This window comes from Ornithorhynchus anatinus, chromosome 9 (assembly GCF_004115215.2).
Source record: "Ornithorhynchus anatinus isolate Pmale09 chromosome 9, mOrnAna1.pri.v4, whole genome shotgun sequence".
Taxonomy (NCBI): Eukaryota; Metazoa; Chordata; class Mammalia; order Monotremata; family Ornithorhynchidae; genus Ornithorhynchus; species Ornithorhynchus anatinus.
The window spans coordinates 36,430,411-36,456,607 of NC_041736.1; the positions used below are offsets into that span (position 1 = coordinate 36,430,411).

General features: G+C 44.6%; 1 protein-coding gene and 1 non-coding gene across 2 annotated transcripts in view; both read left to right on the top strand.

The window, feature by feature from the left end:
• Positions 1–2,368: 2,368 nt before the first annotated feature.
• Positions 2,369–2,458, top strand: TRNAY-GUA. The gene is given in 2 exon segments: positions 2,369–2,405; positions 2,423–2,458. It is a non-coding gene; the product is annotated as a tRNA-Tyr (tRNA).
• Positions 2,459–12,482: 10,024 nt separating this feature from the next.
• CLIC5 (chloride intracellular channel 5) overlaps positions 12,483–26,197 on the top strand; it is a 76,903-nt gene continuing 63,188 nt past the window's right edge. Inside the window, exon 1 of the mRNA XM_029071750.1 lies at positions 12,483–13,236. Coding sequence (XP_028927583.1) covers positions 12,562–13,236 — 675 coding nt within the window. The 5' untranslated portion in view covers positions 12,483–12,561. The remainder of the gene's footprint in view (positions 13,237–26,197) is intronic.

Sequence of the window (26,197 nt, forward strand, 5' to 3'; positions counted from 1 at the left end):
TTAAGCGTTTACTACGTGCTAAGCGCTGGGGAGATAATAATGGGAATGTTAGTATTTGTTAAGCGCTTACTATGTGCTAAGCGCTGGGGGAGGTAATAGTAACGATGGCATTTGTTCAGCGCTTACTATGTGCAACGCACTGTTCTAAGCGCTGGGGAGGATACGAGGTGATCAGGTTGCCCCACGTGGGGCTCACGGTCTTCATCCCCATTTTACAGATGAGGGAACTGAGGCACCGAGAAGTTAAGTGACTCGCCCACGGTCACACAGCTGACAAGTGGCCGGCCGAGCCGGGATTCGAACCCATGACCTCTGACTCCCAAGCCCGGGCTCTTAGAACAATTAGACAGGCATCAATACCGTCAGAATAGATAAATAGAATCATAGATATATACACATACACAGAGAAGCGGCGTGGCTCAGTGGCAAGAGCCCGGGCTTGGGAGTCGGAGGTCATGGGTTTGAATCCCGGCCCCGCCACTGGTCAGCTGTGGGACTGCGGGCGAGTCACTTCACTTCTCTGGGCCTCAGTTCCCTCATCTGTAAAATGGGGATGAAGACCGTGAGCCTCTCGTGGGACAACCTGATGACCCTGTATCTACCCCGGCGCTTACAACAGTGCTCTGCACATAGTAAGCGCTTAACAAATACCAACGTTATTATTATTATTATTATTATTACTAAACCACGCTGCTTCTCCAACATTAAGGCAGGAGGGTTTCTAACATTAATAATTCATTCATTTATTCAATAGTATTTACTGAGCGCTTACTATGTGCAGAGCACTGTACTAAGCGCTTGGAACGGACAAATCGGCAACAGATAGAGACGGTCCCTGCCCACTGACGGGCTTACGGTCTAATCGGGGGAGACGGACAAAGACAATAGCGATAGATAGAATCAAGGGGATGGACATCTCATTCAAACAAGAGCAATAAATAGAATCAAGGGGATGTACAACTCATTAACAAAATAAATAGGGTAATAAAAAATCTATACAAATGAGCGGAGGAGCCCAGGGCTGAGGGGAGGGGAAGGGAGAGGGGGAGGAGCAGAGGGAAAGGGGGCAAAAGGGGGCTTAGCTGAAGGGAGGTGAAGGGGGGATAGAGGGAAAAGGGGAGCTCAGTCTGGGAAGGCCTCTTGGAGGAGGTGAGCTCTCAGGAGGGTTTTGAAGAGGGGAAGAGAGTGAGTCTGGCGGAGGTGAGGAGGGAGGGCGTTCCGGGACCGCGGGAGGACGAGGCCTAGGGGTCGACGGCGGGATGGGCGACAACGGGGACGGCGAGGAGGCGGGCGGCGGAGGAGCGGGGCGTGCGGGGTGGGCGGTGGAAAGAGACAAGGGAGGTGAGGTAGGAGGGGGCAAGGTGAAGGAGAGCCTTGAAGCCCAGAGTGAGAAGTGAACAGAGCAGGGTTGGGTGAAGAAGCACTTTTTGGAAATCTAAAAATAGGCTGGCTGCTCTCATGGTCCGGAACCAGCAAGGACCTAAGAATTGCCCAACTAAAGTGACACCAAGCAGAAGTGATCATCCCCCTGGTAATTCCCCATCAGTCTAGAGTGGGGTTGTCATTTTCATTCATTCATTCGGTCAGTCAATCGATCACTGCGTGCGAAACACTGTATTGAGCGCTTGGGAGAGTACAGTACAACCCCAAACGGAGACATTCCCCGCCCACAACCAACCCGGTCTAGGGGACCGATCTGATCACAGTCCCTGTCCCGCATGGGCCCCGAAGTCTCAATCCCCTCTTTACAGATGAGTTAATGAGGTCCAGAGAAGTGAAGTGACTTGCCCTAGGTCACACGGCAGACAAGTGGTGGAGTCAGGATTCGAACTTATGACCTTCTGCCTCCCGGGCCCGTGCTCTATCCGCTTACACCCTGCTACTTCTTTCTTTAAGGACACCACTGTCTTAGGTGTGAGAGCAAGCGATTGGAGACAAGTGCTCAGATAATCAGTAAATAATCAATAAACGCACCTGATTGATTAATTAGGCACTCCGTAAATACCACCGACTGACCGAGTCCTCTGCTCTCGGGTCATGGGTTCCAATCCCGGCTCCGCCACCCGTCTGCTGTGACCTCGGGCAAGTCGGTTCACTGCTCTGGGCCTCGGGGGCCTCGTCTGTAAAATGGGGATGGAGACCGTGAGCTTCGTGTGGGACGGGGACTGCGTCCGACCCAATTTCCCTGTACCCGCCCCAGTGTTTAGTACAGTGCCCGGCAAACTAGTAAACACTTAAAAAACACCGTAATCATTATTATAACCCCTACTCCACAGCATGAACTTACGTGAAGCCCTCTTCTCCTCTTCAATATCAACAGTATTTGTGAGTATCTATAATGTATAGACCCCTCTCAGGATTAGCGAGGCCTTCGACGGCTCAGTTGGTAGAGCGGAGGACCGTAGCTGACCTTCCTACAGTCATCCTTGGGTCGCCGGTTCGATTCCGGCTCGAAGGACTTCCGGATATTTAGGGGAAGCGGCGTGGCTCAGCGGAAAGAGCCCGGGCTTCGGAGTCAGAGGTCATGGGTTCGACTCCCGGCTCTGCCGCTTGTCAGCTGTGTGACTGTGGGCGAGTCACTTCACCTCTCTGTGCCTCAGTTCCCTCATCCGTAAAATGGGGATTAACTGTGAGCTCACGTAGGACGACTTGATTACCCTGTATCTCCCCCAGCGCTTAGAATAGTGCTCAGCGCTTAACCAATACCAACATTATTATCATTATTGCCCCCGCAGAGTCTCCGGGACTCTACCAATCTCGGCTACGGGAAGGGGAGTCGAGCAGAGGCCCGTCCGTGCCATTCCCAGCTTGGGCAGTGGCTAGCGAGGGAAAGACAATCTGCCACAAGAAGCAGCGTGGCTCAGTGGAAAGAGCACGGGCTTTGGAGTCAGAGGTCATGGGTTCGAATCCCGGCTCGGCCGCTTGCCAGCTGTGTGACTTCGGGCGAGTCACTTCCCTTCTCGGTGCCTCGGTCACCTCATCTGTAAAATGGGGATTAAGACTGTGAGCCCCACGAGGGACGACCTGATTCCCCTGTGTCTACCCCAGCGCTTGGAACAGTGCTGGGCACATAGTAAGCGCTTAACAAATACCAACATTATTATTATTATTACAAGTCAAAACTCAACCTGGCCGGACAGAGCGGCCCGGGAGAGAGTCCAAGGCGCAGAAGAAGGCAATGGTAAACAACTTCCATGTTTTTACCAAGAAGACTCTACGGGTACACTACCAGATTGCAGGTGAGGTGGGCCGTTCTGGGACAGATGTGTCCATGGCGTCGCTATGGGTCAGAGCCGACTCGACCACACAGGACAAGACTGTGTTTAGAGCACTGAAACAGGCCACCAACTTGGGAAGATATTCTGAACCACAGCCAGGCAAAGAGCAGCAAGATCAGGAAACAGCCATAAGCAGGAAAGTCTATAACCACATGCCAGGAGAGGCAGAGCCAAATAGAAACGTGCAAAACACGGAAGAGGAAAACCCTAAGCAAATGAAAACAGCAAAAAGTTTACTGTCTGGCGATGACCCCAAGCAAACAAGAATGTCATTGTATTGCACTCTCCCAAGTGCTCAGTACAGTGCTCTGTATAAATACCCTGGATCAATCAACCAGTGGTATTTTATTGTGTGCTTACTGGGTGCCAAACACTGCACTAGGCTCTTGGGAGAGTCCAGTACAGGAGAGTTGATAGATACGATCTCCGCCCACCAGCAGATTATCATCTCGAGGGAGGAGCCTGCAGACTCGCGGTGGGGGCGGGGGGAAGGAGCTGAGAATTCTCTTAAGGGCTTAAGTGAAGAAGTTTTTCTATCGTTATTTTAAAACTCATATGATAAAAAAAAGTGTTCGTAAAACAGTGTTACAATTATGTATCTGAAAATACATACCCACTGTTTCATCCTGTTCCAGTTTACTTTTCTGCTATTTCCTTGATTCCAAGTCCATCTACTGATCTGAACAGCTCCACTTTCCTACTTTTCCACAGATTGATTGCAGGGGAGGACTTGCTAGGAGTTGGAAGTTAACTTTGGTGTGTTTCCTGGGTCCTCTGATACCTGGCCACTGACATTAGTTAAAAAAAGCAAAAAAAAAAAACCCCAAAACAAACAAATGTTCTTTTTATTTAAGCACCAAGGGTCAGAGGAAGAGTGTTTCTGCAAATAATTTACTTTGTGTTTGGGATTTGCTTCCACCTTGGTTTCACAGAGCTTGAATTTGCTGACACTGAAGCTATCATGCAAATCCTAACTGTTTAGCCAAACATTTAAATGAAGTTTAGGGAAACTGATAAGCACAGTCCAAAGATAAGAGGCATTTAATCTCTGCTTTTCTACATAGGCCTAGCGGGGAGGAAATGCACGGGGATTCAAATTTTAATGACGACCAAAACACGCAGGGAGTTTTCTTTCCATCTAATTCTAGATAATTGTACAGTTTTGAAGGGTCGGACAAATGAATAAGGCAGTTTGATTTTGATAATAATGTTGGTATTTAAGTGCTTACTATGTGCAGAGCACTGTTCTAAGCGCTGGGGTAGACACAGGGGAATCAGGTCGTCCCACGTGGGGCTCACAGTCTTAATCCCCATTTTACAGAAGAGGTAACTGAGGCACCGAGAAGTGAAGTGACTCGCCCAAAGTCACACAGCTGGCAAGCGGCCGATCCGGGATTCAAACCCGTGACCTCTGACTCCAAAGCCCGTGCTCTTTCCACCGAGCCACGCTGCTGTTTGCTGTTCCGCTCTTTTCCATATTGTTTTTTGTGACCTGTCTGTACATTCACCCTCCATCTTCCTCTCCCTTCTCTCATGGGCCTAGAGCTTTGAGGCCGGGTAGGTGTGAGCTAGGCATTGTCCCCAGGTGCAGGCCCGGAGAATGGGATGCTATACCCATCCTTCCCACTCCTGTGCCCCAGCTCTCAAGGGAGGGATTTCATGGAACCACACACACAAATAGCACTTACACACATACAGAGACAGGACCACAGGCTCACACAACTGCTTCCTGTCACTTAATAATCATAATAACTGTGGAATTTGTTAAGTGCTTACTGTGGGCAGGCACTGTACCAAGCACTGGGTTGGATATAAGCAAATCAGGTGGGACACAGTCCCTGTCCCACATGGGGCTTTCACCCCTAGGATGAAGAGCACGGGATTGGGAGTCAGAGGTCATGGGTTTGAATCTCGGCTCAGCTGTGTGACTGTGAGCAAGTCACTTAACTTCTCTGTGCCTCAGTTACTTCATCTCTAAAATGGGGATTAAGACTGTGAGCCTCACGTGGGACAACCTGATTACCCTGTATCTACCCCAGCACTTAGAACAGTGCTCTGCACATAGTAAACGCATAACAAATACCGACATTATTAAATAGCAGGATGAAAAGAGCAAAGATTGAGAAGGGTTTGAATCAGCTAACAGACAGTGGATTAATGGAGGGAAATTCAGGGATATAGAGGGAAAAGTTAAGGTTATTAAATGATACCTTCCTAAACATTAGGGTGGAAATCAAGACGGCAACCTTCATGAATCCTGAAAGCAATCTATTGTCATTGTTTCAGACAGAATATTCGACCGACTCACTAACGGCATTGCTTAGGTTCTTATGTTTGGCACAGAAACTAGGTATCGTATTTTGAGAAACCACTCCTGTTGTCAATCCCTCATGCTATGAAGAAAGTCCGGGTCTTCCTGTTCTAGCTTTGGTGGGGATGGAAAATAAGTGATCTTCATTCTCTGTAGTATTGGTTACCATTATTCATTAATCTCAGCTTTCTCTTCTTCAGGCAGGCCAGTTAAAATTTTAGGACTTACCCTTAGAGGGCAAGCTGATACAAAACAGAAGTTGGGAAAGTTGGAAGAGACCCAAAGATAAACAAAACTGTGAGAAATGTGGAAGTTGTCACTGGACAACAGAGTGCAATTAATTAAGCAGTTTTTAATAATTATTGTTATTATAATTTTTATGTCAGTCACATCTGGTTGGTACCCAGTACCATTGAACACAACCCTTTAAGACCTTTCACTTGTCAGGGGGAGAGCAGAGAGGCATTATATAAAAGGAAATTACATATCTGGACATGATGTATGAAGGTTGAGGAATAAACTTGGATGTGTTTTATAGGCTAACTTTTATGCATTTCAATGAGTGGGAGGCGACAAGAGGAGCGAAATAGAGGTGAAATTTTATAGGATGTCCTCTGCTGCTGGACAATTAATGGAAATGGTCTTGGCCTGATAAAAAAGAGAAGTGAGATGGGAGGAAGATGGTAGAGGAAGAAAAGTCACCCCATGAAGGAAGAAATCTGGGGTCTCCAGGGATGATTTGGAACAAAAAGAAAGTACACTTTTATATGGAGAGATTTTACATGCATAAGCAGTGCTGGGTGCAAAGGAAATGAAGTACTGAAGAAGAAACAAAAAAACTTGAATGAAGGTGAATTTGGGAGGGCCAAATATGGTTGGCAATGAAGATCAAGTTAAGAGGTTGAACTAGCATGATGGTGGGCAACATCAGAAAGGACAAGGACAACCAACGTATGCAGGATCAGAAGCACAAAAACACCTTTTATCCGAATGTCAAACGGTTAAGTTGGAGGGCCCCGGCTAGAGAAAGAGGGAATCTGGATCTGGGGATTTTAATAAACAGTGAAAGATATATGACTGTTTCAAAATTAAGAACCAAGTCTTAAAGTGGAAACTTGCATCGGGGAATCAACATTTTCTGGGAGAATGAGAAAGTTGCTGTAGGCAAGCCCAAGGATGGACATAATGGAATGAAGAAAGTAACAGCAAGGGGGAAAGAAGGGCAAGAAAAATCATTTGTGAAGTTATCAGTATTTTTAATGAACTATTTTTCACAGAAGAATAAAAATACTAAAGAAAACTGCTGTTCTATTTTTTTGTTTTCTAAATAAAGAAAACATTCAAGCTTCATAGTCTTTCCTTTTGCCATCTCTCCGAGGTCTGATTTTCTAGTTCTTTTTGTCTTTACAAGAGCCTCCCAAGTTATCACTCCTTTGCTCATTTTGAAGTACAGAGTTGTACAGAACATGCTAATAAGGTTCTGACCAGAGCTAAATACAGTTGGAAGATTTCATCATATGAAACATTTCAGGTTGATTGTGTAACCACATTGTGGTTTGCCTAATGACATTATTGAGTCCTAACCTTTGTTCTAGGCACAAAAACTTGAAAACTAAACAAAAAATACAAAACATTATTTGGTCTAGTGCCAGGTTTCGGAAGCAAACAAAAGAACGTCCCTCTTTAAGTATTTCTCATGGAAGGAATGGAAAATTCTTGAGCGAAATTTGTACTAGACTAAAATCTATTTTGAGGACACAGATATAAGATGCTTGTAAATAAGGCAATAGTTATGTAGGAAGAAAGAAAACAGAATAATCAATCACAAGAAATTTCTGAGAGGCCATCAATTCTATCCTTTAGTCTCTAGGAAGTTTTACATCTAAACCAACAGTGACAGCAAGACTCAGTTCCGATTTTCATTGCAAGAGCAGTTCATCCGGTCTATAGAGACTAAACTTTCATGACAACTCCAACTAGCAGCAAACCACAACTGACAAATCCACTGGCCCTTCTTAAAAGGTGATTAAACAAGATTGTCATGTCCTTGGGATCAACAACCACGTCTTTCTCCTCCTTGCCTATAATTTATTTTAGTGTCTGTCTCCTCCATTAGATTGTAAGGTCTTTGAGGGGTGGGGGGAATCATATCTACAAATTCTACTATACTCACCCAAGCATCTAGTATCACAATCTGCACAGAGTAAACACTCATTAAATTCCATTGATTGATTTTACTTCTGTTGTACTCTGCTAATGGTTAGTACAGTGCTTTGCACACATTTAAGTCTTACCTAATAAGAACTCTGGGGGAAGCCCTCCGCCTCAACCTTGTTTTCTCTCCACTCTATTATTCCAACCAGGTCCTTTATCTCGAGGAAGGTTCCCCACTAGGTGAATATCTCTGAGCATCAGCTGGCAGACACATTGCCCCCCCACCCCCCATAAGGTGTTCCTGGACTAGAGGATAAGCTTACATTCTTCTTCCATGAACTCCAGTACTTGGTAGAAAATTAGTGCTTGATAGATAACATTTCTACGGTATTTGTCAAGTGCTTACTATGTGCCAAGCACTGTACTAAGCACTGGGATTGATACAAGATGATCGAGTTCAAATCGGCTCCACCACCTGTCTGTTGTGTAACCTTGGGCAAGCCACTTAACCTCTCTGTGTCTCAGTTACCTCGTCTGTAAAATGGGGATAAAGATTGTGAGCCCCACGTGGGATAACTCCATTACCTTGTATCTACCCCAGATCTTAGACTAGTGATTGGCACAAAGTAAGTGTTTAACAAACACAATTATTATTATTATTATCAGGTTGGACACAGTCCCTGTCCCACATAGCGTTCACAGTCTTAATCCCCATTTTACAAATGAGGAAACTGAGACTCAGAGAAGTGACGTGACTTGCCCAAGGTTACAGATTAGCAGACAAGTGGCCGAGGCAGGATTAGAACCCAGGTCCTTCTGATTCCCAGATCCGGGCTCTTACGGGAAGGCCACACTGCTTCTCTATTGTTTTAAGAGAGTGAGTGTAAACAGAGCAGAAAAAGGATGGAAAGCAGATGAGAAGTGGCTGAAAGAGATGGAGGCATTAAGAGAACAGGGACAGAACTGTGCCAGTAAAACCAAGCCTGGATAGTATTTCCAGGAGAAGGAGTGATCTACGATGTCAAAGACAGCCAAGAGGTTAAGGAAGATTATGATAGAGTATAGTCCATTACATTTGGCAAGAAGGAGGTCACTGGCGACCTTGGAGAAACAGAGAGAGAGAGCAGAAAAGACATCTTGGTCTTCGAAAAAACATTACAATTTGATTTTCCCAAAGATGGTCATTTGCAAACCTGAGAAAAAATTAAAGCAGCAGAAATAGTTTCTAACTCTTGGAGCTTTTAAAAAAGTATTCCCTTTTCTTTTTTGTTTGTCCAACAAGGCTATAACATAAGCTCACTTCTCCCTCTGTCCTTTTAATTGTATCTACCTTCTCCATCCGCTATAGTCTATGAATAAAGTGCACGAAAAAGGCAGTTATTTATTACTACAGTGTTTTAGAAGTTAAAATCCAGGTGGAACCTAGTCCAGGCTGGTGTTTGGGCCGTGGAAGTCGGTTTTGTGAAAAAGGAGAGGAAAGGGGAGTTAGAAATCTTCTTGAAAATAGATTTGGGATTGAAAAAAAGCAGGAACCATTGCCCTCTCATGGAAATAAACTGTAAAAGCAAGGAGAGGAAGCAAAAGAGCAGTAAATCAGAAGTGAACTGTCTCTCTTCACAACTAGGGTACTGGAAAATTACAACCGAACTTGCACTGATGAACATCCAGCACGTTTTCTTCGAATTAAAAAAAAAAGAGTAAACAAGAATCCAGAACACCTTTGCATTATTTAATTGTGGTCTGAGGGCAATCGTGAACACATGTAATTTCATTTTTACGTTTGATGTAGCATTGGGACTTAGACCTTTCTCAGAGGAAAATCCTACTTTAAACTCTAAGGCGAAACTCTAACGTTCCCTATTTGGGGTGAATACCTCCCTCAGGAGAGAATAGCAGAGAAGGAAAGAATAATATATTACAAATGGGAATTCTGCTTCTGAGAAAGGGCCTTAATAAAAAAAGTACTTGGTCCTTGGGTTCTTAGTACAGTGCCCGGCACTTGGTAAGTGTTTGAGAAAAACCATAAAAAAATAAGACCTATGCCTTGTGAATCCCAGCCAGTCATACTTTTCTAATAGGACATTTCCATCATGGCCTCAACTCTGCAGAGGGCAAGTCTTACATGAGTGAGGACAGTATTAAGCAATCCAGCAATAGTATTTATTCATACTTACTGTGTGCAGATCACATTACAAAATGCTTGGGAAAATACAATAGAGTTGGTAGATGCATCTCCCCCCCCCCGCCCGCCAAGGAGCTTACAGTCTACTGGACAGTGCCAAGGTTGGAGCCAAATGTCTGTAAGCTCACCTTGGGTCCTTTGGCATTAATAGTTGTAATAGTAGCAATATACAATAGCACAGAGCACTGTGCTAAGCACTGGGAAAAATACTCAAGAGAAAATTAGAGAGTCCCTAGCTTCAAAGGGGCTCACAGTTTAGGAAGAAGGGAAGGGAGAAGGAATGGGAACTGATTCATTAGGAAATATGAAGCAATTAAAACACAGTAACAATCATGAAATGTGCTGATGTAACACCTGCCGCAAAAATACAAATTGTCAATTCTATGATGCTTCCAGTGACAACGCATGGATCCAAAAGCTGACAGTGAAAAGAAAAAAAGGATTGAAATAGTATCGATACTTTAGAAATATGTATGGTGTTGCAGAGGGCTTTTGCTAATATCCTGCACTGCCCAAAAAACAAACAGATGGGTTTAGGAGCAAATTAAGCCAAAGTGGTCTTTGGAAGGCCAAATGACTCCACTTTGGACACATCATCAGGAGGACTGATTCTCTGGAGAAGACACGAAAGCTAGGGAAAGTCTAGGGAAAACGTGGAAGAGGCAGACCAGCAGCTAGATGGATAGAAACCATAACAATGATAACAGAAGAACCGTTAGCGAGGTTACGGATTATGGCAGAAGATAGACCTTTCTGGAGAAAATATATCCATAGGGTCTCTATGAATCAGAAACAACTAGATGGCATTTGATAATAATAATAATAATAACAATATAAAAGACAAGGACAATGATTTAAGCAACAAGAGGGGTAGGGCACTGTGGCTAAGAAGCAGAGTTTTGGGCTCTTTGAGGCTTAAAGTTCAGCAGACATGGCTGCACTCACAGATGTGGGGCAGCCTTCCTGATGTTCTAATAGTTGAGGTGGCCCTCATACTGCAACTAATATCTTCCTGATTCTCCACATTTGGGGATTTAATTTCCCCTCCTATTTACTCCCCCTCACCTCAACAGACTTCAGATCGATCAATCAATCAAGAGCACATCTCTTCCCAGAGGTCTTCCCTGACTAAGCCCTCCTTTCCTCTTTTCTCACTCCCTTCTGGGGCTTTCTGACTTGTTCATCCCCGCTCCCAATCCCACAGCATTTAATTACATATGTGTAATTTATTAATTTATATTAATGCCTGTCTCTCCCTCTAGACTGTAAGCTTCTGGTGGGCAGTAAATGTGTATGCTTACTGTTATATTGTACTCTCCCAAGCGCTTAGTATAGTGCTCTGTTCACAGTACGTACTCAATAAATATGACTGAATTAATGCGTATTTCATGAGCACCTACTTTGTGTAGAATCTAGGAAGACAGGCAGCTTGGTGAAGAAGAAAACATAAAGTTACCAGCACCAGCAATTGTCAGTAAGGTGATTATTTCTTTTTTTATGATATTTGTTAAGTGCCAGGAACTGTACTAAGCAGTGGGGCAAAGACAAGCTAATCCAGTTAGACACAGTCCTTGTTTCCCCAGGGGCTTAAAGTCTTAATCGCCATTTTTCAGATGAGGTAATTGAGGCATAGAGAAGGGAAGTGACTTGCCCAAGGTCACATAGCAGAGATGTGGTGGAACAGGATTAGAACCCAGGTCCTCTGACTCCCAGGCCTGTGCTCTTCCATTAGGCCATGCTGCTTCCCCTAATTCCTAAGTTTAAGGGATCTAAATGCTATGAAAAAAAAATTTTAAATCCTTCATGGAAGATGAGGAATTCAATATCAATATCAAGTCAGGACTCTGTTGAATACAGTCCTGTGCTAACTTTTCAGTAAATGGGCCGGATGCATTTGGAAACCCTGAAAAATGTAATTTTGCTGTCTCTGAGTAGTCAACTCTTGATTCAAACTGAATAAGGGACCATGAGTTATGAATCCTCATGCCTCTTGTTTTGTTTTGTCTCCTCAGATGCACACGTGCCAGAGTATCTCTCAGTCCTTTTCATATTTTATTACCATGATGTAAGATGGTGTTAATTCCAGATAGGAAATGTAAATTCAATTTATACCTCTCTGCTGCCTGCATAAAGGTTCCAATCCCCTATACCCTACAAGGCCTGTCACACAGAAGAAGGGTCTAGTCTAGAATGAAACTGTAAATAGGCCTTCCTCCATTGTGATTTTCCACAAAATGGCCTGGGGCCATTGAATATGATTTACGACGTGAGAGAAAGTTATGGACAGATGGGCAAACATTCAGGTCTTGACGGGGGAAGAAATCCTATTCCTAATTTGCCTGGAGTACCTCAAAGAGAATGACTATTGTTCACTAAGAAAAAATCCTGTCTTAACTACCTGTAGGAAGGAAGGAGTTAAGAACATGAATGGGCTTTATCTTCTAGTCCAATGGAAGTGTGGTTTGCTGATTAAAGCCTGTAAATGATTGCTAAATACCTGTCAAACATAGTGGCTGTATTCAAAAGGCACACAACAAACCCTAATTCTCCTCAAGTATATTTATCTGACTTCATCTCCCTATTCATTCCACTCCTCCCCGGGGTCCTCTGAAGAAAGACAAGTTTAACCCACCGGCATGGATAACACACAACCCAAGATCATCTGTGAAAATGCCACCGAAGAGGTGATACACGAAGAACCAAAAGAAGAGATTTATGAAGAACCAAAGGAGAGGATATACGAAGCCCCCCAAAAGGAGTTGTGCGATGACCCCAAAGAGGAGTTGTGTGAAGTCTCACAGAAGGAGATGTACGAGGTTTCAGAAGAGGAGTCCTATGAAGTATCACAGGAGGTGATGTATGAACTTCCAAAAGAGGAGTCATATGAAGTTTCTGAGGTCTCAGAACAGGAGGTGTTTGAAGCTGCTGATCCTTCAGAGGAAAATAGGGGGGGCGTTTCCGATCAGATCGATGAAGAGGAAATGTCTTCTACCGTTCAGGTCTTTTATAACTGCGAGTGTTCTTATATGGAAGATGACGAGGGAGACAGCTCAGCCTTCTTTCAGCACGGTGCAGAAGAAGACCACCAGCTCCAGGAGGAAATACAGATATCAGATTGTGTTTTGGAAAAGCAACAAATGGCTAGGAGCATCTCAATGGACAAACAATCTTCCCCCACTGGATTTGCCCTGAAAGGCAGAGCCTTCTCCACTGATTTGAATTCACCCACCAACAATAGCACCCTGACCTTCAACCAGCAGGAGCAAAATGACAATTTTCCTAAGGAGTTGGAGATCTTCCTCTTTATGAAGGTAAGAGACTGCTCCGGGCAGAATGCAGAATGAGTCTAATACATGTCTTTGCAGCACTTTGCATGTCCTGATATAGGTTTCCTTTTGGAGGCTGTTAACCTACTAGCAGCCACATCGTACGGTCTGAATACTGTAAAAGTTCCGTACTGCAGTTCTTAAGTAGCACCTTCCACTGATATTCATAAAACAGATATTACAAGCTTAAGTGGGTCTCTTCAAACTTCCAGGACTGTTTGGGGTAAAAGGTGCATTAACATTTTACCCTCATTTTGAAAATATATTTATTAAGGTTTAAGTAACCTTGGGCAAATCACTTCACTTCTCTGAGCCTCAGTTCCCTCTTCTGTAAAATGGGGATTGAGACTGTGAGCCCCATGTGGAACATGGACTGTGTTTAACCTGATTACCTTGTATCTACCCCAGCGCTCAGTACAGTGCTTGGCACATAGTAAGCACTTAACAATACCATAAACCAAAAAAAAGTATCGAGAAGCATTTTGACCTAGTGGAAAGAACACGGGCCTAGGAGTCAGAGGATCTGCATTCTAATCACAGCTCTCCACTTGTTGGCTGTGTTACCTTCTCTGTGCCTCAGTTCTCTCATCAGCAAAATGGGGATTCGATACCCTCTTATTTAGACTGAAGCCCCATGTGGGACCAGCGCTTAGTACTGTGCTTGACACGTAATGAGCACTTAGAAAATACCACAGTCATTAAGTTCCGGCAAAAGAAGAACCTATGGCAGAATTGCACATACGGTTGATTTTATAGTTGACGTCAACACTTTTACTTTCAAATGAAGTTCCTCCTGTCAGTATGACTTTCACAAATGACACTGATGTCTGTGAAAGTGTGTTAATAATAATAATAACTGTGGTATTTGTTAAGTATTTACTATGTGGCAAGCACTGTACTAAGCTCTGGGGCGGATGCAAACAAATAATAATAATGATGATGCTATTTGACAGAGTCCCTGTCCCATGTGGGGCTCACAGTCTCAATCCCCATTTTACAGTTGGGGTAACTGAGGCTCAGAGAAGTAAAGTGACTTGCCCAGTGTCACACAGCAGACTTGTGGCAGAGCGGGAAGAGAACCCAAGACCTTCTGACTCCCAGGTCCCGGTTCTATCCACTACATCATGCTGCTTCTCTGTGTTGAGAGTAAGCCTGTTGGATTTCCTTCCTGAGGGTAAGATTTGGTTTCTTCTAAGAAAAAGATACTTAAGTTCTTAAAGGAGTGAAGTTTGCTTTTCTCTTTACTGCCTCTTTTTGTTGATTGACAAGACTTTGCTCTTTGATCTCTATTGCAGTTATCTAAATGACTTTGTCAAGTACAGTATTTTCTATTTTAGTAATAGGCAGAAAGTTATTACCCTTGTTAGAGCTGGATGATAAGGTTAAGTAGTTTTTTTTAAGTAGAAGCATTTGATGATCTTTGCATTGTAGCGAGATCGTGAAAGAGGAAGGATCAACTTCCGTAACCTTTATCGAATAAGCATTTCAGGGTTGTAAAACCATTTTAATTATTAATGGGGAGGGTAAGCATTTTTATAAACTATTAACACAGTTTCCCCATCTATCTGCCTTGCTTTGAATCAGTTGGTTGTGGGCAGGGGAATGTGCTTGTTTATTGTATTGTAATCTCCCAAGTTCTTAGTACAGTGCTTTGCACACTGTAAGCGCTCAATAAATACGATTGAATGAATGAATGCATTATATTAGGAAAGATCTAAGGATGCCTCTTCTTATTTTGAAGGGTTTTATTCCCCTGTTGGCATTTGGAAGGAGCCAGGTAAAACTCTTCCCCTGACTCAGTTAGAAACTTCCCTCACTCCCTTCTCCACACTGTCTGGATAAACCAGAGGATCATTTAGAGGTTTTTGGGCCCAGATGAAAAGCAGCATGGCCTAGTGGATACAGCACTTGACTAGGCGTCAGAAGACCTGAATTCGGCCTCGGGCAAGTCACTTCACTTCTCTGTGCCTCAGTTACCTCATCTGTAAAATGGGGATTAAAACTGTGAGCCCCATTTGGATCAGAGATGGTGTCCAACCTGATTAGCTTGTATCTATCCCAGCTCTTAATAAGGTGCCTGACATGTAGTAAGCACTTAACGAATGCCATAGTTATAATAATAAAAGAAAGATGTCATCAGTGATCTGTTCTCCATTGTTCTGGGACTCTGGAGGAAAGATTCTCTTTGAGAAAATTGGCACTGCAGGGGAAAATCTGTGAGGAAACTCCCAATGAAGAAACTTTCAATTCAGCTCCACCACTTGTCTTCTGCGCGACCTTGGGCAAGTTACTTCACTTATCTGTGCCTCAGTTCCCTTAACTGCATAGTAGGGATTCAAAACCCGTTCTCCTTCCTACTTAGATTGTGAGCCCCACATGGAACCTGATCATTCTGTATCTATCTATCTCAGTGCGTATACAAGTGCAAGTATATCAGTCAATCAGTGGTATTTGTTAAGCACCTATTGTGCATAGATCACTGTCTGCTAATTCGGTTGTACTCTTCCAAGTGCTTAGTACAGTGCTCTGCACATAATAAGTGTTTTATTAATATCGTTGACTGACTGACTGACTGTAGTAAGTGCATGAGGATGGGACCAGATTGGCTGGAGAGGGTGGAGTCTTGAGAGGGAGACAGCAGCCCTAGCTCAGCCCAGCCCCCTCACCTTCGAGGGTCATGGATTAAAAAGGGATTCATGTTGCAGGAAAGAAGCAGGTACGGGGAGAGAAGATCTGGGATTCTAGGAAGCTGCAGGATTGGAAGATTAAAAGACCTGGGGAGTACAAGACTGAGCCTAATTGGTAGAATCAAAAATCTAGGTAGTTCCTCAATGCTTGACAATCGAGCGGAGATTACAAACCAGTGGAGTTTGCAATCGGCTTCTGATTTGCTCCCTCTATTCACCCTCCCTTAGCCCCACAGCACTTCCGTATATAGCCGTAATTAATTTATTTATATCCATGTTTCTTCCCCCACCCCCCTCGACTGTAAGCTCATTGTGGTCAGGGAACATTTCTACCGATTATGTTATATTATTAGATTGCACTCTCCTAAGCGCTTAGTACAGCACTCTGCACACAGCAAGTGCTCAATAAGTACCATTGATTGTTTGATCACTGTAGTAAAAGTGTTCTCAGTACCACACCCACTCAACCCTAGGGAAAATCATCTCCCTCTACCATTTAAAAACAACCTCGTTACTTGCCTTACCTAAGTTTTCGCTTCTTCTCTGGCTTGATTTATGTTCCCATGAATTGCTGTGTGTACTCAGGGCAACTGCTGACTGGAAATTTGTTGGCTGGCAGTCCCTGCCCCAGATAACGTCCCTCTCACAATTAGGAGAGGGATCTTTTCTGAGCAGAGCAGGTGCCGAAACCCAAAGCGGCGCATCTTGTGTAATCTTCAGGGTACAGAGGTTAGTGAGCTGGGTGCTTCCAGCCCCAACTAAAGCGCATGCCCTGTTCAGATGCCCCGCAAACAGGCCGCTCTGTCTTTTGAAAGCCCTACAAACCAGTCCTCTCAACTGTCAGCATCCCTCGGTGTACGACGGTAACATAGCAACGGCAGAAGAAAAAGATAAGGCCGCACTGCTTAAGAAATCATAAATGTGCTTAGGTTGCAGTGATAGCAAATGTGAGAAGCGTGTGGATCCAGCCCAAGGGGGCGGAGGGGCCCATTCATTAACGGGACACCGTACTTTCTGTCTACAATTTCTTTTTTTTCCATAACTCATAGCCTCCTTGAGTACCATGGGCATTTTTAGATAAAATGTCAGTCTCCATTTTCAGTCATGTCCTGAAGCAGCGTTGCCTAGCGGAAGGAGCAGGGGGATGGGAATCAGAGGACCTGGGTTTTAATCCCAGCTCTGACACTTGTTTGCTATGTGATCTTGGGCAGGTCACTTCACTTCCCTGTGCCTCAGTTCCTCACCTGTAAAAATGGAGCTTAAATAATTACGGTATTTGTTGAGCGCTTACTATGTGCCAGGCCCTGTTCTAAGCACTGGGGTGGATACCGGCAAGTCGGGTCGGACACAGTCCCTGTCCCATTTGGGCACAGAGTCTCAATCCCCATTTTAAACATGAGGGAACTGAGGCCCAGAGAAGTGAAGTGACTTGTCCAAGGTCACACAGCAGACGAGTGTCTTCCTCTTCCCTATTAGATTGTGAGTTCCACGTGGGATAGGGAATCAACCTAATTATCTTTTATCTACCCAAGCAATTAGTATAGTGCTTGGCACATAGTAAGCACTTAACGAGGATCATCATTATAATTGTTAACATGTGTCCACTTGAGCTGAGATGGGTGGGACCCTTTCTGATTTGGTTTTGATGATAGTTTTGTTAGGCCTCTCACCGGTAATATCGCTGCACTACTGCTCTGCCCACAAAATTCCGATCCAGAGATGGCAGCAACTGAATAGTTCATTTAGCTGATTAGATATAAGCCACCGGGGATTCACAGATCATTAATGAATATAAAGTGGTGGCATGAAAATGTGCTTACCCTTTTGTACGGGAGAAAGTAGAATGAAAAGGTGATACACAAATGCCTTCATGGTAACTGCACAGACACGCCTTACCGAGAGCTCACCTCCTCCAGGAGGCCTTCCCAGACTGAACCCCCCTTTCCCTCCGTTTCCCCTTCTCTCCCCCCTCCCACCCTCTGCTCTTCCCCATTCCCCTCCCCTCGGCACTGTGCTCATTTGTATATATTATTTATTACCCCATTTATTTTGTTAATGATGTGTATATCTCCTCGATTTTATTTATCCTGATGATGCTGTCTTGTTTTGTTCTGTTTTGCTTTGCTGTCTCCCCCGTTTAGACTGTGAGCCCGTCATTGGGCAGGGATGGTCTCTATCTGTGGCCGAATTGTCCATTCCAAGCGCTTAGTACAGTGCTCTGCACATAGTAAGCGCTCAATAAATACTATCGAATTAATGAACATGCAGTGGGTGGTGGGGGGGTGTGGGGGGCGTTTGGCTGGCATCAGATTGTATCATTCATTCATTCAATAGTATTTGAGCGCTTACTATGTGCAGAGCACTGTACTAAGCGCTGGGAATGGACAAATCGGCAACAGATAGAGACGGTCCCTGCCCTTTGACGGGCTTACAGTATCATGACTGGCAGATGTCGATCCTAGGGAAGGCGACCCCCTATGTCGGGATCTGAGAAGCAGCGTGGCTCAGTGGAAAGAGCCCGGGCTTGGGAGTCGGAGGTCATGGGTTCGAATCCCGACTCTGCCCCTTGTCAGCTGTGTGACTGTGGGCAAGTCACTTCACTTCTCTGGGCCTCAGTGGCCTCATCTGGAAAATGGAGATGAAAACCGTGAGCCCCACGTGGGACAACCTGATGACCCTGTATCTACCCCAGCGCTCAGCAGATAGTAAGCGCTTAACAAATACCAACATTATTATGTTGGATCAGATTCCCAACCCTTCTGCTAGCGATTGGTAGATCTGATAGGATGTCCAGACACATTGGCAACCCAAATAAATGCCTCACGTACAAACCTCGCCCCTGTCATAGCTGGGGTGTTCAGAGCAACAAAAAAATACTTCCGCGCTATAGAATTTATCATCTATTTAACCTGGATCCCCTGTTGTGAGAGAGCCATTTGTCTATAATAAGGGAGAGGTCTGTATTCAAAGTCTGGCCTCCCGCTGCTTAAAAACTATTCACTATTTACTTTTCACCTCAGTGGCTGAAACTATTCACTGTTTACTTCTCACCGCAGTGGCTGATAAGTCGCAACCATCTCCACCTCATTTTTATGCAAGTGAAGCATCTGCAAATAGTAGATAAACACTAATTGTCCAGATTATTGGAACAGTTACTTTAAAGGCAGGGAGAGGGAGTGAAAGCTTTGGGTCTAAAGAGAGATTGATTTCTCTTTTTATCTGACCTCTGTTTAGTACTTCCGGTCAGTGAGATTTGATTTGAGTTCTAACCAAATCTCTCACGTTTTGGTTTAACATCATACTATTTGTATTTATAATTCACGAAGGGTTTTTTTTTTTTTAATTTTCAACAAGTCGATCAGGGTTATAGATGGGGAAACAATGAGGAAATTCGTGTTGTTTCCTTTTCAAGTTACCCTTCAATCAATTTATTGAGTGCTTACTGTGTGCAGAGCACTGTAGTGAGCACTGGAGAGTACAATAAAACAAATCTGGTATACATCACATATAGGGACCTCATGTCGCACACGGAGCCAGTGATGGTAGCCTGAAGTGCAAATTACGAGATAATGAGGAAATATTCTGGTTGAAGGTCAAAGGAAATTTGCAAATACGGCAGCTTTTTCCAAGGGAGATAGCAGCGTGGCCTAGTGGATAGAGCGTGGGTTTGGGAGTAAGAAGGACCTGGGTTCTAATTCCAGCTCTGCCAATGATCTGCTGTGTGACCTTGGGCAAGTTGCTTCACTTCTCTATGCCTCAGTTATCTCATCTGTAAAATGGAGATTGATACCGTGAGCCCCTGTGTGACTGTGGGCAAGTCACTTCACTTCTCTGTGCCTCAGTTACCTCATCTGTAAAATGGGGATTACGACTGCGAGCCCCACGTGGGACAACCTGATTCCCCCGTGTCTATCCCAGCGCTTAGAACAGTGCTCGGCACGTAGTAAGCGCTTAAAAAATACCAACATTATTATTATTATGTGGGACATGGGTTGTATCCACCATATGAAAAGGCCTGGCTTAGGGGAAAGAGCATGGGACTGGGAGTCACAGGACCTGGGTTCTAATCCCAGCTCTCTCACTTTTCTGCAACGTGTGCCCTTGGACAAGTCACTTAATTTCCCTAAGCCTCGGATGCCTCATCTGTAAAATAGGGATTAAATCCTCTTCCCTCCGATTTAGAATATGAGGCCCATATGGGACAGGGACTGTGACCAACCTGGTCATCTAATATCTCACCCGAGTGCTTAGTGGCCGGCACACAGTAAGCACTTTATAAGTGCCATAAAAAAAGCATAAGAGTGCAAGCCCACTGTCTCTCTGTGGTAGAATTATCCGCCACACCCGTACCTGTGGGAAAATTTCAGCCACGGCGGTATCATTTTCTAACACCGAGAACTGTATAGACAAGCTCCTGGCTGTGTTTGGTTTCTTCGGTTTGGCTATTCAGGGCAGGAAAAATCTCTTAGAGAGACCCTGTTCCATTGCCTCAACAGTTTCACATTTATATGTGTTCTTAAGAGCAATATAGATTTTTTATCCATTCCACAAGAGACATAGTATTTTTCTGTATTTGAAAGTTGATCGCATGTTTTTTTTTAAAATCGAAGAGAGAAGCAAATGAAGCAAATAGTACCCTCTTGAGATGATTTTAAAGTACTCCAGGAAAAGGTTAGTGAGTACGGTACTTGTCAAATCCTGTTCCTCCACCGCAATAGCAGTCTCTGCAGAAAAATCCCAATTGTAATACCTACTGTTACTTCTTTCAAGAAGATGTCTTGAAGCAGCGTGGCTCAATGGAAAGAGCGCGGGCTTTGGAGTCAGAGGTCATGAGTTCGAATGCCGGCTCGGCCACTTGTCAGCTGTGTGACTGTGGGCAAGTCACTTCACTTCTCTGGGCCTCAGTTCCCTCATCTGGAAAACGGGGATTAAGACTGTGAGCCCCACGTGGGACAAGCTGATTCCCCTGTGTCTACCCTAGCGCTTAGAACAGTGCTCTGCACATAGTAAGCGCTTAACAAATACCAACATCATCATTATTATTATCATTATGTCTTCATCCTTGAGATTTACATGCCCAGAGGAGAAAAATAAATTCCCGTTGCAACCTGTCATCGTCCCGTGAGCCGTTCGTTTTCACTCTCCCTTCCTTTCTTGCCCCTTTCTGTCTTCATGTCTTACCTTTCCCCATCCAGGTCCTATCCTCACACCCCTCTCTGTCCCAGTACTGCTGGCCCTCCACCCAATCCCCCTACTACCTGCTATCAATCAATCAATCATATTTATTGAGCATTTACTGTGTGCAGAGCTCTGGACTAAGCATTTGGGAGATAAGAGACACACTGTCTCATTCTCCTGTCATGCCCAGCCCTGTGGCTTTGGGGGACTGTCACCGCGTGGGGAGCAATGGAGTGACCTCCTTATTAATAATTATAACAGTAATAATTGTGGTATTTGTTAAGTGCTTACTTTGTGCCAGGCACTGCATTAAACACTGGGGTGGATACAACCAAAACGGGTTGGACAGACCGCTGTCCTGCATGGGGCTCGGTCTTACTCCCCATTTTACCGCTGAGGTGACTGAGGCACTCTATCCCTCTACCCCATCAACCCCATCCTTTAACTTCCCATGTCCAACCTACCCCATGTGGGACAAGGACTGTGCATGGTTTGATGATCCTGTATCTGTGTGGCCTTGGGCAAGTCACCCGACTTCCCTGTGCTTCAGTTATCTGTAAAACGGGGCTTAAGACTGTGAGCCCCATATGGGACAAGGACTGTATCCAACCTAAGTTGTATCCACCCCAGCGCTTAATACAGTGCATAATAAGCACTTAACAAATACCAGTTATTATTATTATTAGAACCCAGGTCCTTCTTACTCCCAACCCGTTCTCTATCCACTATACTAAGCAGCTTCCCGTTGTATTGTACTCTCTCAAGTGCTCAGTACAGTGCTCTGCACACAGTAAGTGTTTAATAAATACCATCGATTCATTGTTTGAATGGAATCTCTGGGTCCCATAAAGGGGTAACACGACCTAGCGGAAAGAGCATGAGATTGGGATGCTAGAAGCCAGAGTTCTAGTCCTGGCTCCGACACTTGCCTGCTGTGTGATTTAGAGCACTTTATCTCGCTGCGCCTCAGTTTCCTCATCTGTATAGATGGGGATAAAATACTTGTTCTCTCTCCCTCTTAGTTTGTGAGCTTCATGTGGGATAGGGACTATTTTGGATCCGATGACCTTTTATCTACCCTCGCTCTTAACGTGGTGCTGGGCACACAGTAAGTGCTTAATAAATAATGATGGTACTTGTTAAGCGCTTAATAGGTGCCAGGCAGTGTACTAAAATATCATCGTCATTATCGAATACCATTTCGGTATCGAAGATTGGACCTTCAGGCCACTGTGCAAGTTTTATAACTGACTCGATTCTGGGAGACTGAGAATTTTAGACAGAAAATGAATTATACGTGGGAGAAATGAAGCAAAACTCTGTCACTTAGAGAACCACCAACCCACATCAATCACTTGCAAACTGTCACCACACAACACAAACTGTTCCCTGAAACGGACAGAACTTCTTGACACTTGGCCAAAATGCCTCTTAACTTAAGAAAAATGCCATTTTCTTCTTTGAGTGAGCAGAATCCACCTGCTGACATTGATGAGTCGATTGGGATCTTTTGGCAAGGACAGCAGCTAAGATTCCTGCCGCTTAAAGAGAGACAGTTTAGATAAAGCACTGAGCAAGAGCTTAACCGCATTTAAAGGACGATCATTTCTGAAGGGAAAACTGTACCCTCTTCCTCTAGATAGCCGTATAACTAGAGGTTAGTTTTAATGAACAACACCAAGTGGGTATCCCTTTTTTTTAAATTTAATAGTATTTGTTAAGTGCTCACTATGTGCTGGGTGCTGGGGTGTATCTGGGGTAATCATTCATTCATTCATATTTATTCAGTGCTTACTGTTTGCAGAGCACTATATTAAGATCTTGGGAAAGTACGATATAACAAAAAATGACATTCCCTGCCCATAATGAGCTTACAATCCAGAAGGGGTTCATAGTCATAATCCCCATATTACAGATGAGGGAACTGAGACCGAGAAAAGTTGGGTGACTTGCCCAGGGTTACAAGGGAAGCAGCGTGGCTCAGTGGAAAGAGCCTGGGCTTCGAAGTCAGAGGTCATGGGTTTGACTCCTGGCTCTGCCACTTGTCAGCTGGGTGACTGTGGGCAAGTCACTTCACTTCTCTGTGCCTCAATTACCTCATCTGTAAAATGGGGATTAACTGCGAGCCTCACGTGGGACGACCCGATTACCCTGTATCTCCCCCAGCGCTTAGAACAGTGCTCTTCACATAGTAAGCGCTTAACAAATACCAATATTATTATTATTGCGAGGCGGACAGGTGACAGAGCCAGGTTTGGAGCCCAGGTCCTGCGACTCCCATGCCCATGCTCTAGCCACTAGACTACACTGCTTCTCATCCATCCAGAATTCTTCCATAATTCCCCAATCACCGGGGAATCAAGATGGTCCACTTATCCTCACTCTACGGACCCTCAAAAGATCTTTTCCAGCATTGCCATCTACCAACGGGCGGGGCTACATTTTGAGAAGGAGATGTATAGCTAGAACATTTCACTTTATAGTTCTTAGAATCCCTTCCTCTTTCCCTCATACCAAAAGATATTTGCTAAGGCAGCCTGCTGAAGCCCTCAGAGTCTAGCCTTGGCAACCAGATGAAAGATAAGGTTAAAGCATAATCAATGGATCAATCGTTAGTGTTCATTAACAGTAAAGGTATTTCTTAATTACTTAATTTCTTCATTTTCCTTTCTACAGTTTCTGAAGGTGCAGAGCCTTGGATAATAATAATAATGATAATATTTATTAAATGCTGACTGTGTGCCAAGCACTGATAGAAGCACTGGGGTAATAATGCTCGTATCTGTTAAGCGCTTACTATGTGCCAAGCACTGTTCTAAGCGCTGGGGGATACAGGGTGATCAGGTTGTCCCACGTGGGGCTCACAGTCTTCATCCCCATTTTACAGATGAGGGAACTGAGGCACAGAGAAGTGACGTGACTAGCCCAAAGTCACACAGCTGACAAGTGGCAGCGCAGGGATTAGAACCCATGACCTCTGACTCCCAAGCCCGGACTCTTTCCACTGAGCCACGCTGCTTCTCACAGAAGATACAAGTTAATCAGATTGGACACAGTCCCTATCCCATATAGGGCTCACAGTCTAAGTAGGCTAGATTAAAGACAGCTGATCATCACCAGTATTCTGTTGGCTGCCCAGAACGAGTTACAGTTGTTTATCCAAAGGTTCAAGTTCATATGATAGCAGATGATCGTAGATCTTTTTGCTCTCCCTCTTCCAGTGGGCCGATAACCAAACAGCACACCCCGATGAAGAAAACATAGAAAACAGTAACCTATTCATTCACATGGCACAGCCCAAGCCTCTCAATCTCTGGCTTCGCCCACAGCCTCTTCCAGTGTACCTCACATTAGTGGACCCATTGCCCTGGGGTCAAAGATCAATTTCAAAGCTGGGCATTTTCCGGGAATCTATAGTGTTTGGCACATAGGAAGCGCTTAACAAATACCAACATTATTATTATTATCATTTTCCTCTATTCTCATACCTCCTTCTTGATGCGGTTTCTAATCCAGGACCCGGCCTTTGGTCGGGGTGGGGGAGGAAGGTAGTGGGGAGTGGGTCTTGCTCCTTTTGTTCTTCCTCCCCTCCCGGCCCCAAAGCACTTGTGACCATATCTGTCATTTGTTTATTTCTATTAATGTCTGTCTCCACCCCCTTCAAGACTCTAAGCTCATTGTGGGCAGGGAATGTATCTGTTTACTGCTCTATCGTCCTCTCCCAAGCAGTTAGTACAGTGCTCTTCACACAGTAAGTGCTCAATACCTACAATTGAATGAATCGAACGAATGAATCTTTGGGACTTTATAGCCTCTCAGTCTCCTTCTTTCTCTTTCTTTCCCTCGCCCTCCCTCCCCATCTACTGGATGGCCCTACCCTTTTCCAGAGTCCAGCTACTGCAGGGACAGTAGCTCAGCAGTTGTCTTGCACTGGGGGTCCTGGGGGCTCCAGGGGGTCAGAACCCAAATGTAAAGTCACAGCTAAAGGTCCAGAACTGCATCCTGACATTTTACGTAGTGATTTTTGACGGTGTTTGTTAAGCATTTCCTATATGCCAGGCACTGCACTAAGTCCCGGGGAGATGCAAGACAATCGGGTTGGACGCAGTCCCTGTCCCACGTAGGACCCTCAGTTTTAACCCCCATTTTACAGATGAGGTAAATGAGGCACAGAGAAGTTAAGTGACTTGCCCAGGCTCACTAGATACTGGGCACATTTCAGGAAAGCTGAGACACTTAGCTGCCCTGCTTCTCAATTGTATCAAAGCATTCCCCGTTGGTGCTGCAGCCACGTAGGGATCTGTTTAATTAGCTTTTTTGACCCCAGATAATTAAACATAAACCAGACTCATCCCATAGGGGACAGCTGTGGAATGTGCTTAGATCAGCTGAGCTTCATCAGGGTCAGAGTTTACCATTCCTCCCTCCTTGAACAGTGGTTCCTAGAAATGGTGGTAACCTTTTCTCTCAGGAAAGTGAGGGAGGAGAAGGTGGAAGGAGAGAGGATTGGGGACTAGGGACAGGGCTTCGGGAGAGAGAAGAGAAATATGGATCTGCCTGGGGTGGATGTGCTGGTGATCTTCACCGGGCACCTTGAATGACTGACCAGAAGTTCATCGGGATAGAAATAATGTCTGGTTGCTATTTGTCAGTTGTGTGACTGTGGGCAAGTCACTTAACTTCTCTGTGCCTCAGTTACCTCATCTGTAAAATGGGGATTAACTGTGAACCTCACGTGGGACAACCTGATGACCCTGTATCTACCCCAGTGCTTAGAACAGTGCTCTGTACATAGTAAGCGCTTAACAAATACCAACGTTATTATTATTATTGTAAGCAGTGGTCGGTTCCGTGGAGAGTAATGTGGTGCTCAAACCCTTTTCTACCTTCAAAGTTTTCTCCTCCAGAAGATCTTCCCAGATTAAGCCCTCATTTCCTCTTTTTCCACTCATTCAATTGTGTTTATTGAATACAATGTAATTGTATTGATTCAAGTGCAGAGCACTGTACTAAGCGCTGGGAAAGTACAATTTGGCAACAGATAGTGACAATCCCTACCCAACAATGGGCTCGCAGTCTAG